Source organism: Cynoglossus semilaevis, chromosome 9, assembly GCF_000523025.1.
Source record: "Cynoglossus semilaevis isolate Cse_v1.0 chromosome 9, Cse_v1.0, whole genome shotgun sequence".
NCBI lineage: Eukaryota > Metazoa > Chordata > Actinopteri > Pleuronectiformes > Cynoglossidae > Cynoglossus > Cynoglossus semilaevis.
The window spans coordinates 6,455,187-6,467,727 of NC_024315.1; the positions used below are offsets into that span (position 1 = coordinate 6,455,187).

The 12,541-nt window shown below is 35.8% G+C and overlaps 2 protein-coding genes across 2 annotated transcripts in view; both read right to left on the bottom strand.

Moving 5' to 3' along the window:
* Positions 1 to 95: 95 nt before the first annotated feature.
* Positions 96 to 9,905, bottom strand: mnd1 (meiotic nuclear divisions 1 homolog (S. cerevisiae)). The gene is made up of 8 exons (XM_008316795.1): positions 9,787 to 9,905; positions 8,856 to 8,921; positions 8,497 to 8,554; positions 6,810 to 6,958; positions 4,812 to 4,886; positions 4,583 to 4,697; positions 1,703 to 1,747; positions 96 to 404 (listed from the first exon to the last, which is right to left on the bottom strand). The coding sequence occupies exons 1-8, from the start codon at positions 9,787 to 9,789 to the stop codon at positions 298 to 300; spliced, it is 618 nt and encodes a 205-aa protein (XP_008315017.1). The 5' UTR covers positions 9,790 to 9,905; the 3' UTR covers positions 96 to 297.
* Positions 9,906 to 11,542: 1,637 nt separating this feature from the next.
* trim2a (tripartite motif containing 2a) overlaps positions 11,543 to 12,541 on the bottom strand; it is a 15,194-nt gene continuing 14,195 nt past the window's right edge. Inside the window, 2 exon segments of the mRNA XM_025058566.1 lie at positions 11,543 to 12,181; positions 12,454 to 12,541. The exon segment at positions 12,454 to 12,541 is cut by the window's right edge and continues 35 nt beyond it. Of these exon segments, the coding sequence (XP_024914334.1) occupies positions 12,029 to 12,181; positions 12,454 to 12,541 (241 nt within the window). The 3' untranslated portion in view covers positions 11,543 to 12,028.

A 12,541-nucleotide genomic window follows, 5' to 3' on the forward strand; every position in this document is an offset into this window, starting at 1 on the left:
CTGCACAGCCACTAATGGTGTGTTCACTCTCTTCTTTGGTTGCACATCAGCGCTGGACTTATTCCATCTGTTGTCTTATAGATATGCATTCAATAAGTCCATCTGTTGTCTTATAGATATGCATTCTTCTTCAAAGCCCATCTATGACTGTTGCATCACAGTGCATTTATTTATTTATTTTAAATGCATTAAAAAACAAATGTAGAACTAGAGGAACCAAGCAACAAAGCTCCAAAAGGAAACTCTTCTTTCTTTCTTTCTTTCTTACTGCTTCGACAAACAAAGACGGTATGACATTCAGTCCATGTAGTCAAACTCTTCCGGGATCCCAAACGCTTTATCTATGCGGCTGTCATCAAAAGCAAACTTCTTTTTTGTCCACGACTTGAGGGCAAATACATTATCTGTCAACAGAAATAATTGAAATAACAATAAATGACCGTGAACTGTCACATTTAACAAGCAGCTGTAATAAATATGAATGACTGAAATGTTAGATTTTTGGATGCATTTAAAAACATCTGTATTCATATATTATTCAAGCCCCTCCCCAAGAGCATTAATAATGTACTTTATATATTTGATACAGATCACTGTGTACATGGTAAATTAAAATTAAATTATTCATGAAAGGTCATATTACTTGATATAAAAAAAGACAAAGAAATCAAAAAGAAATTCAGATGATTCAGTGATGTTTTGTGTTAAGGCTTGTATGAGTGTGGGTGTGTCTCAGCAGCAGGTTACAGCTGCAGACAGGAAATTCAGTTGAAGCCACAGGCCATTTAACACATGGATGGTTACTTTCTAGCAGAGGGTTTGTCGTGACCTGCTAAATACGACAATTGTCTTTGCTTACGTGGCTTCAACGCAGCAACAGTGTCAGTCAATCTAGTCATAAAAATACAATAAGTCAAATTGAAATATCCTGGAAAAAGAGTGAACCCGGATGCTAACTGTTGTAACATAGTGCAACAGCTAGAAATGTAATTTTGTGTCGGATGTCTGCGTATTCTTGGTGCCAAGAAAGGTTCATGCAGTGCAGGGAGGTACCCAACAATGACTCACACTTTCTTAAAAAAAAAAGAGTTTATTCCTATGGCAAGAAAACCAGTAATGTCACTCTGTTGACCTGAAGAGTCCAAACATCCAAACTGGTTACCATGATCTCAAAGGTCAGCTGTCTCCAGGGATACTACTCAGGTCAACTAATACACAGAGTGTCTGTGTGCTGACTACAGGGAGGTCACATGCTGAACACAAAGTGCACTCACAGCTTGAATTTCAATGCTTTAAAGAGTAATCATGCAAATAAGCCTCAGTGACTACCGTGCACAGCAGCTAATGACTGGACAGTTGGACAATTCTGTCAGGAGGAAATTGGATAATCTTAGGTTTTTTTTGAAAGTCATGATAGTTCTGGTTCTTATGACTGCTTTCTAAGTACTGTATTTGGGATTTACACTGTGTGTGTGTCAGTTACTACAATGAAAATGTACATCAACACTCATCATATCACAAGCTCATGACAAAACTATTCCACCTGTTGAATCAAACCAATAATAAAAACAAGTCCATGTTACATTATAATCACAATTATTAACCTAAACAAGACAGCGACAGATTAAAGTTCATTTGTTTGAGCTCTACCTCCCAACCGAATAAACGATGATGGACGTAAGGAGAGAAAATATTCACTTACCTGTCCACCTGGAAACAGCTTCTTTAGCCACAACATTTGAGTTTCCTGCCAAATAAACATTTGAGTGATCAAAAACATTACAACAAACAAACAACACAGACAAAGAGTGACTGGAAACCTTCTATAAAATCTAAAACGTTTGGGGCAGATGCAGAGGTTTTACACCAAGAGTTGCCATATCAGAGTTGTCCAGTTTGTGGTAGCCCATGTCAAATTGTCTTCTTAATAACACCCAGACGATTTCAGTGACATTAGTACGTAACAAAATTCAACATTAGTTACCAAGGTTTCTTTAAACAGAAGTATTTAGACCAGTTTAACAGCTACTCCAGTTAAAATGGTCTACGTCTGCCACAAATACCTGGTATTGTTGTCACCGTACAAAACCTTTAGTAATTCTGTTTGTGTACCAATTAAGGTAGCTTAACGAAACAGGTGCTCGCTACAAAAATAAAAATAAAAAATCAAAAGGTACAAAGCCAATAAGAGCTAAGACTAAAGTAGTTTTAAGTAGTAATTATATGTCTCCGTGCAGTTGGTGTAGTGTAGTAGCAGTAGTAATCTCAGAGTTAGTTCACCTATCGATGCTTGAAGTGTGAATGTTGAATTTAAAGTTACTCAGTTTATCTTATCCCCAGGAAAAGAAAAAGGAAATGCACCAAACTACTGAATACGCTAATCAACAAGTCAGTTTTTGTTGAGAGTTATTGAACCAACACTGTGTGTTAATTTGTTTATTGGAACATGGAAATAGAGCTACAGATTTTGAGGGACACTTTGTTTAATGGACAGCAGTAGGCAGTTTTTTTTTATGAAAAAAAGTAGTAGTGAAAAAGCTGGATCACTTCAGCTGACGTGGTTAATTATGTATAATCTTCAAATGTATTTATTTTCATGGATCTATTTTCTAATGCAGAAATTCTTTAGGCTTGAAATAATTTGCATATTTATTGAAAACCTAACAAAGTATTGTAATGGTACACACAGAGAGTACCCAAATGAAAATACTGTGACTCAGATCAGTGTGTAAATAAAAAAAAAATTGGTATCAGGACAACCATATTTCTCACGAGCATGTTTTGCCCTGCCCTGGTTTTGGTTTTGACAGCACGAGTTTCCAGAGCTGTTTACTGTTACCTGAGGGTGTGGTACCAATTGTCAGACATAATAATGGAACAAATGTAGTTCAATCAAATCATCCTCTCGCCACTTAATCGTTGGTAAATGCATTTTGCTAAAGGGTGGGGCAGGGCTTAATTACTTTTTGGTTTATCATTACTCTCCATTAAAATAATTTTGATTTATGTCAACATCATTGCAGCTCCTTCACCTTTAAATGGCTGCAAATACTGGAATTTCTCTTGTAAACAACAATTTTTTTCTAAGACATTTTACTTCCTCTTCTTCGTGTCTTTTAGTATTGCCTCATAAGCAGTGAAACCCAGGATTTTTCATTTGTGAGGAGTAATCATTTCTAAAAAAACAAAAAAAAACACCATTGTTTCATAACAACAGCAGTTGTTAGTTTGGCTGAGAGAGCCAAGCAACACGTTTGTTACTTGATATTACACTGCATTACGACAGGTGTTTTTATGCTTCCTGCAAAGACGAGAAACAACTAGTAACTCTTAAAAAAAAATCAACATATTTAACAATCCTGATGTTAAATATCTTGACACAGGAACTGTGCATTTTTGACTAATTTCAGTGGAAAGATTAAGACACAGCAGGCCTAGCCACTCCTCTCTCACTAGAAATATATCTGCATTCTCTGTCTAAAATATGAACCTAAATATTATCGGACCAGTGTTGATTGTTCTGCAGGTGCAGATCAAATCATTCAAACCAGTGTTCTGCAGGTGCAGATCAAATCATTCCAGACAAAAAAGGGATTTTTTTTGTTTCTCAAATGCAGAGCTTCTTCAACTCACTGGATGCCACAAAACGACTTTTAAGCCTTCTAGATGTACATGCATATTTTTTTAGATTTTATTCAATTGTCAATGACAAATATGGTCACATCATGTGACCAAATGTTGAAAATCCAGAGCTCTGTCAAACTGGAATAGCTGTGTCTTGACAAAAAAGTTTGCTCAAAGCAGATATCTTTGAAACAATGATCACCGTGACTGCAGGGACATGAGTACGAACAGGTCTGAGCGAGTTCGTTGCGCAAGTTCACTCTAAACCCCTCTAGGTGAAGACATAACATATCGTCACACTGTGAAGTTGCACAGAGCCGCTGTGATACAATCAGCATAAGGGCAGGGAAATGGGCATGGGTGACAAAAGTGCATGAGTGTGGTGAAGTTAATATGTAGAAATCTCTAGGCAAGCTGCTGCATGTTCGTGTGTATACAGTGTGTGTGCGTGTATCCAATGTACGTATAAATTAATTCAGGTATATCATGAATTGTATATTAAAAAATGGAATCATTACAAAATGCCACTAAAATAGTTTTTCATTATTAATATCACCAATTTGATAAAAAAAAAAAAATTATCTTTTTGTATGTTTCTCTCCAAAATATAGAAAAAAAATTTAGAAAACATTTTTTTGTGGAATTTTTCAGCAAAATCCAAATATTTGGTCATTTGATTTTGATGAAAAAATGTTTGAAAATTGTATCTTTTCTCCTTGTTTCTCATCAGAATATAGCATTTTGAAAAACATTTTAGAAAACAAAATGTAGAATTTAAAAAGATAACATAAGCTACAATCACAGTAGAACTCTAAGAGTTTATAAAATGTATTTTTAATCTCTGAACTGAAGTCAACATTGTGTCCAGTGTCCAGAATTTCTACACAAACACATTCCAAAGGTAATATCAATGTCACTCTGAATGTCAGTGGTTGAGAAAATACAGGTCTGTACTCACTCATCTCCTCAATAACTTCTGGATCACATTCCCTGTACTTCTCCAACTCGGCCTTCAGTTGAGTTCGCTCCACTTTCAGAGCCTCCAGCTCCTTCAACAAGGAGCTCCTCTCTGCCTGCAGACACAGACACAGACACAGTGTGTCTTATTTTTATTTTGCAACATTTATCAAAATGTCCCCAGTGTGTGTTTAAAGAAAAACATAGGTTTGCAACATGAAGCATCTTACTGTGTCTTGGCGTCCAATTGTGGCCTTTTCCACCGCCTTTTGTAGATTAGCTTTCCGCTGCTTTGCATCAGAAATCTTTTGAAGAAAAAAAAAAAAAGGACTGAAAAAAATAATTAAAGGCACAAATGCAGAAACATTCGCATCCGTTTGCTTTACTTTACAATTTGGGAAATACTGTGATGTGTTTAAGTGACAAGATCGTTTTTAAAATAGCATAACAGTAGTGCCACCACATTCAAATCATGAATCACACTTTAAAATGTATTTATAGCACTACCTGCAGGACAGGAAGGAACCATTTTTATTTGCAAACCTAAAATACCAAAACAAATATCAGAGAACTAAAACCTACATTCTTATAATTTGGAATATATACTATATAACATATAGCAAAAAAAGAAGAATTAAATAAAACACTTGGATAAAATGATAAGTAGTTCATATTCAAGTGTTTTCATTAACAAACTACTTTTTTTTTTTAAGTCATTGGTACAGTGTGTGCTACAGAAAGCTGGTTGTACATTGGTATTTCACAGGGGATCAAACGACCCTGTCATCAGAATGTCAAAGGTCATTTCAGACATTTAATGGTCAGGAGAACAGATCGTGACATGAGAGCGTTTTCTACAGTCGCACTTCATTGTTGTAAATTAGTCGTGATAGAAGAAACGTCCACACGTTTTACAGATCTAAATATTTCATCTCAGCTGTAATGTAAAACCAACCATGTAAAGTGAATTGAAAATGGATTACTCCCAACATAACTCTGTCAGTTGTCAGAACAGTTAAACGGTATATTGTTATGCATGTGATATAAGCAGGTGCAATCGTAGGTTCCAAACATTTGACTTGTGTCCTACATTTATTGTTGCCAGCATTCTCTCTGAAGCTGCCACCCTCACACAATCTGCCATGAAGAGAGCAGTGAAGTAGGTCATCTCACATTATGTCAAACCCAAAGATTGTTCATCAAGGGCTGCAAATCTGAAACGTTTTTGACTCCTCTGCCTGAAAAAGCAGGTTTACGAGACTAATGTTTGCATAAAAAAATATATATGTGATCTTCCTCCGGATGTGATCGGCAGCTTATTCAAATTTGGTTCCTGTTTTTTCTCTCTCTCTTCACTCTGAGTCACTGATTGTGCAATGAAATACTGACACAATCAGACATCTGCTCTTTGAAATACAAGTTAAATAAATTATTACACAAGAATTGTGGCAGACTATTTATTTTTATTTAATCATAATTACCCTTAGATGTTATTGACTTGGTTTTAAGGATTTCTTTTTCTTTGTGAAGTTTATATTGCCTAGCTGTAATTGTACTTTAATTTTATATGACATTAAAATAATGATAATAATCTTACATCTCTGTAATGCTTTTATGGGATACATTGCTTTATACTGGACTCCTTCCCAACCCCCCATTTGACATTTCTGACTGGCAAAAATACAAGAAATATTTTGTGTCAAACATTTAACAGTTCACTCAAAGCCAACTCCAAACAATACTTTTATTGAAGTGCTTTCCAGACAATAAATTTCACTGTTTTCAGTAATTAGACCGGTTCTGTGACTTATATTCTGAAATAACTAAATATTTCAGAAATAACTAAATAACTAAAAAAAAAAACTACTGGTAGGTATGAAAAATATTCCCCATATGTCCACAAGAGGGAATCGTTTACACTTTTGCCAACTTGATTAAACCAAAAGATTTCCCTAAAGAAGACAAATAAAATGTGACAAAAGAGAAAATGTCGCACTGTAGAATTTGAACTGCAGATTTTAAGCGTGCAGCCAAAATAGTACTGGACCAGCAGAACAGACGAACAGGAAGTGAAACTAAAGGCAAGTCTCACTACAGACCAGCAGAAGCAGAGAAAGTGCCTCAGCTTCCTCAATAGTTGGTGTAGAGTCTAGAAGCAACATGCTTTGACAGATGGGACTAACGCTCTGATGTGATGTTACAGAATTGACCATTTTTCCCAACTTCACCTGTGTCTGCAGCTCCTGCAGTTTGTGCTTGCGAGCGTTTAAGGCTTTGCTAGGAAAGGCCCAGTAGTAGTTGGAGGTGCCCACTTTCTCACAGTCCACCATGTTGTCATCCACCAGGCTCTGTAGCACCTCCTTTACACTCATTGGAGCTTCAGGCAGCAGACAAAAGAATAGACACACGTGCATTAGCCTAATATGGTACAGTACAGTATGCTTGATTTTGCATCTTCATCATCATCATCATCATCCCAGCAGAGGTACTGTAATTTGTGTAAGCCAGGTTTTGTTTTTTTTTTTACAACAAAATTACTTGCAAATTGAAGAGAAAAAGCCAGTACCAACTTCATCTGGCAGGAAATTATTAAAATAAATAAAAACAAATACGGAGATAAAACAAATAAAATATTTTAAAAAGAAAGATTAAACTAGTATGATTTATTTGTTTCTGTGCTAGAGTTTAGCAGGCAAATGTTAAAAAAAACAACCTAAAAAAAAAACAACTCAAGTCACCACATCTGCTGCATATTTGCTCCATTTCTATTCATCAAGGGCAAAGCATGAGAGGATGTAACAGAAACGAATTACATCTTGAACAGTGTGTACGGTGATACATGATACTCCCACATGTTGACCTAGACAGTCCACTGTGAAACTGAAAAAGGCCTGTGTGCTGCACTAACAAGCAGAAGTGTAACATGTTCAGAGAGGATGTTGAACAAGTAAAACAAAACAAAGAGTAAGACAACGGTGGCTGCACTCAGCGCACGCTGGGACGTTTTGTTCTTTTTCACTTTCAGTCCACTTTTCTGCTCAGCATTGATGCTGATTTTAGCTGAGATCAGTCATTTTCCCTTTCAAATGCAGTATATTCCTTCTTCTTTTTTTTTTTACTAGCAAAGATGCCCACAATGCACTTCTCTTTTGAGCCCTTCCCCCATCATTTAGTAATTCTCAAGTACAGGAGTTAGAAACATGTGTTTTTAATCATAGCAACAAGATCCAGTTTCATTCAATCAATGTTTTTTTTTTACATAAACACTGCTTCTACGTGGTTGAGCACCGTGGACTCTATATCGTAAAATGTTCTCCTCCAGGTCAACATTGAGAGAATGTGTTTTAACTTTTACTACGTACACGGCTGACACTAAGTAGAGAGTTCTACTTTTACTGACTAAATAAACTAAAGAAAGTTAATGACACTCAGTTGCTGGTTGCTGTGGTGTATTTATTTGCCTAGCTCAGTCAGCCCACAGTTATAATGTACCTTTCATACCTTGCAATAATTCACATTCTACTAACATATATAACCACAAAGGTACATTTGCATATACAAATATTTGTATTTAAATGCAATAATTCTGAAACAACTGAGAGAAAAACAAACATTTACTTTTAGCCACACATGCTTTAACTTACTATAATAACATATCATAACATAAGTCAAACCTTTTACAACTGATAACACACTTGCTAAATGTCTTATTAATAGATCAATACACATATGCAAATGTAACGTTATGGGACATTACATTTTCCTTTGGCAAAACACTTTTTTTTATTCAGGCAAAGGAAGTATGATTTCCCCTGTAATTTTCCAGCCTGGGGTCTATAAAGTATTTCTATCTGTCTATAGGATTTCATTAGGCAAAGAACACATTTCCTGAAAACAATTGTTGTCTGTACTCACTTATGCCCTTCGTCTTGGGGGCGATCTTTTCAATGTCTTTGAGCTGAAACACATCTTTCTGGAAAGGGACAAAAGAAACATTTTTAATCATGTGTAAAAAAAAATGATTTGAATACATGTGATAGAACCTCAAACCACTGAGCTAAAAGCTGCCACAGTAAAACCAAAGACTGAAGGTATAAAATAAAGGCATTAGCAAGGCATTATTAGTACTATGTACTATGGAATATCACTTGGTGAATTTTATTCCCATACCTCACAACTCTGCATTTGATAAATGTGTTAAACAACACTAATCATGGCGATTGTCTGAGGCAATCTGATTAAAATGTTGCATGATGTTCCAGTGGAAAACTCACCGTTTCAAAGAATATCTCCATCATGCGAGTTCTCTTCTCCTCCAAACTCAATCCTTTTTTCTTCGACTAAAACAATAAGTTAATACGTCATTATACTTAAAGATATAAGAATTTTGAATCACATTTTTACAGAGAGCTAAAATCTTAACCTTTTGCAAAGCAAAGTGTAGAGGGGTTAAATGGTGACTTAAAATGTTACACTGTATAGAAGACTATTATAGAAAACGATTTTAAAGTTTAAATTTTATATATATATATGTATATTAAATGTTACAAGTGGAAGGAAGGCGATATTTTTGCTTCAGTACTTAAGTTAAATGATGGTTATGTTTAAATGTCAGTGTTTTAAGACCACGCCCACATAGGTGAATGTAACTGTTATTGCAGTGCATGTCGTACTATCAATTTTTAATACAATCAACATTTTACTAGTGTAGTTTAATTTTTGATTCGAGGTGATCGGCATTGCACTGTTGTTGTAGTATGAATTTTTTTTACCAACACTACAGCAGCCGAAGGAGAAAAAAAATCATCTTGCTATTTTGACATTTACAACAGCTTTCTTTGGAAAACTGCATTATATTTTACGAATTTTACTCATTAAACAAATGTGTTTAAATTAAAGAAGATAGTTCATCCCCCACGGTTTCAGCTATCACCCTTTCTATTCGTTTCATTGCCGTTTCTGTCTTAAACACAATAAATGCAATTCTCCAGTAATACAGCTTTGAAAAGAAACGTAAAGTTGTATAAACTCGTGTTGGAAAAGCGGTCTTAATCTTAGCCGTAAAGTGCATAGAATTGCTGTAGGCGATCATTTCCTTGTTGCGACAGTGACAACACACACACACACAGACTTTTTTTTTGAACAACACACACACAGTGTGTGTGTGTTTGTCAGTAAACCAGTGAATACCAGTCCTAAACCTACCATTTGGTGAAGCTAGCGGAACAACTAAAATTCACAGAAACGAATGTTGTCAGTGGGATTAAAGTCCTTCGCCTTAATTCTTCCAGAAAAACAAAACTCTCGACTGAATTTTCCCGCGAGAGGATATGACGGCATATGTTGCCTTTATGGCACCTGGTAAACTTCAAATTCTTCCTTTTAAGCCAATTTTCGTGAAATGTAATAGTATTTAACTAATAAAATTAACTCACCTCCCCTCTTTATTAATAAACAGCTTTGATTATGGATTATATAATTTTTTACAGATTAAAATAAAAGACTAAATGCAAGCTTTCTAGTCTCATAGTCGTAACTACATTATCACAACCCATTTCCGACTGCCTCAAAATGTATCATAACGGTTTGGAGGTTAACAGCGCCCCCTGTTGTAATATACAATATGAAAAACAATTGCCTTAACTGAACTTTATTGAGATCGCACCGTGAAAACAGTTGAAACACTTCCCATATTTTAGTTTAGAAAAGATCGACAGTTCGGACTCTCTAGCAGAGGATGGTTTCGATCCATCGACCTCTGGGTTATGGGCCCAGCACGCTTCCGCTGCGCCACTCTGCTACAGAAAATGTAGTGATATACCATTATATCCATTATGTACTATACTACTATACGTGGGAATATTAATGTAAATATACTATATCTATACTACTATCTATCTATACTATACGTGGGAATATTAATGTAAATATTAGTTATTAGCTACATTCGCATCAAAATATGCATCAACTGAATCCTTTCACCTCATGTTTACAAACAACCACTAACACTGTGCTCATTTCTATGGACACTTTTATTCCATTAAACATTACACCTAAAACAATACGATTGAAAAAAAAAAATTAACAAAAATGTGTACAAAATGAATGGGACCATTGAGGATATCTAAATCTGTGTGCATATAGACAAACAATTTTTATTCACACATAGAAGCACAGTGAATTCTTACATAATTTCGGAGCACTTTCACAGGGTTCTGTAAGGGCGAAGTAGAGCAAAGCAGTGAACTGGAGATGGTCACACTTTAACGATCCGTGTCTGATCCATGATCTGGAATTGAACCCCCACTGCATTGTCAGGGTCACTGTGGAAATATAAAAGTATCCATTTCTGTTTGGCTATAGAAATCAGTGACTGGATGGAAGAAAAAAAATGTAACAAAATGTACTTTTAAATAAGACAGGGCATGATTTCAGCTCTTTGGCTACTACATGGCTGTTACCAAATGCCACAGGTTTTCCTAGGATTTGAAGACAATCACTGCAGTCTGTCCAAACACCTGTCAATAATTTCTTCACTTGCTCTTGGTAGGTGTTCTTATTAATCAGAACAAGTGCCAAACGTACACAAACACGCACACATACACACACCAAGATCTATTCCAGAATTCTTCACAACCTGCCTTGTAATTCCAATTATACAAACATTATAAAGAGTTCACATTAAGATTTCAAGTTTTCACACAGTTTTGCAGAATTTGAAAAAAAAAACCACTGCTTTCTTACAAAGTGTCTTGAGTCTAATGAATTTGAAGTGTCATATTTTAACATGAACTACTGCTTTCTTACAAAGTGTCTTTGAATTTGAAGTGTCATATTTTAACATGTGTCTACAGTTTTGTTTTTAGGTGTTTATTGTAAATCGATGACATCAACATGCACAGAAATGTCTAATATTATCATGCTTCAAAATACTTTTTATGTGGAAGTAATTATTATTTCCTTATTGACTGTGCAGGTGTCATGTGAAAAAGTATTTAACAGGGAGCTACATTTTCTAGCTATCAAATTTAATTTTCAAATTAAAGGGCTGTCTCATTTAACAGAGTGCTCAACCAGTACAAGTGCAACCTACTGTATTTATTTTCCAGTTTAACCCCCGACCCCAGTAACAACAAATAAAAGTGCTTAACATTTTCAATGAAACTAAAATCAGTGAAATCAGGTGGATGTAGGTGAAGGTAACTTGTGACAGCAGCTGTAGATCCACAGACCCTTTGGCTTTATTCACAATAATAATTCAAATAAAAAAAGTGTTTTGCTTCCTCAAAATGCCCCTGAAAAAAAAAATTAACAATTTAAATGGCACGTGAACAAAGAAAATTCCGAGAGAACAAGTGTGAGTGCAGGATCAGAGAGTCTCTTCATACTAATGTGTGTTTATGTACACTGTACACAGTCTTCTGCTACATCCTGCCACGGTCTGCTGCTACTGCAGGTAGCGGTACACTTTGAAGCAGTGGTTGCCAGAGTCAGCGACAACAACGTGTCCGTCAGAAGTGAGGGCCAGTCCCTGTGGGCCGTACAGAGGGTCAGCGGATGTGTTGATGTAGGACAGGAACGAGCCGCTGCCATCGAACACCTGACGAAAAGATTGACCATCACAGTAAATATTTATGCAAAAATACACATTATACAATAAAATCAGTAGAAAACAAGCTGGCAGTAGTTTTATCATAGTCCTTCAAATAATAACAATCTACTAAAGATGAGTTTTTCTGCAACAGGTATAAATGTTTTTGTGTTTGAGTCTATGCTACAAAAGTTTGATGCCTGATTACAATAGCAGTATTTCAAAGCAATTCAAAGCAACACCCCTCCCTCCTCCCCAACACTCCATCTGTGTGTACTGACCTGTATCCTGCTGTTGCCCCAGTCTGCTACTATGATGTTACCGTTGACATCAACTGCCACACCCGTGGGAGCGTTGAACTGGCCGTTA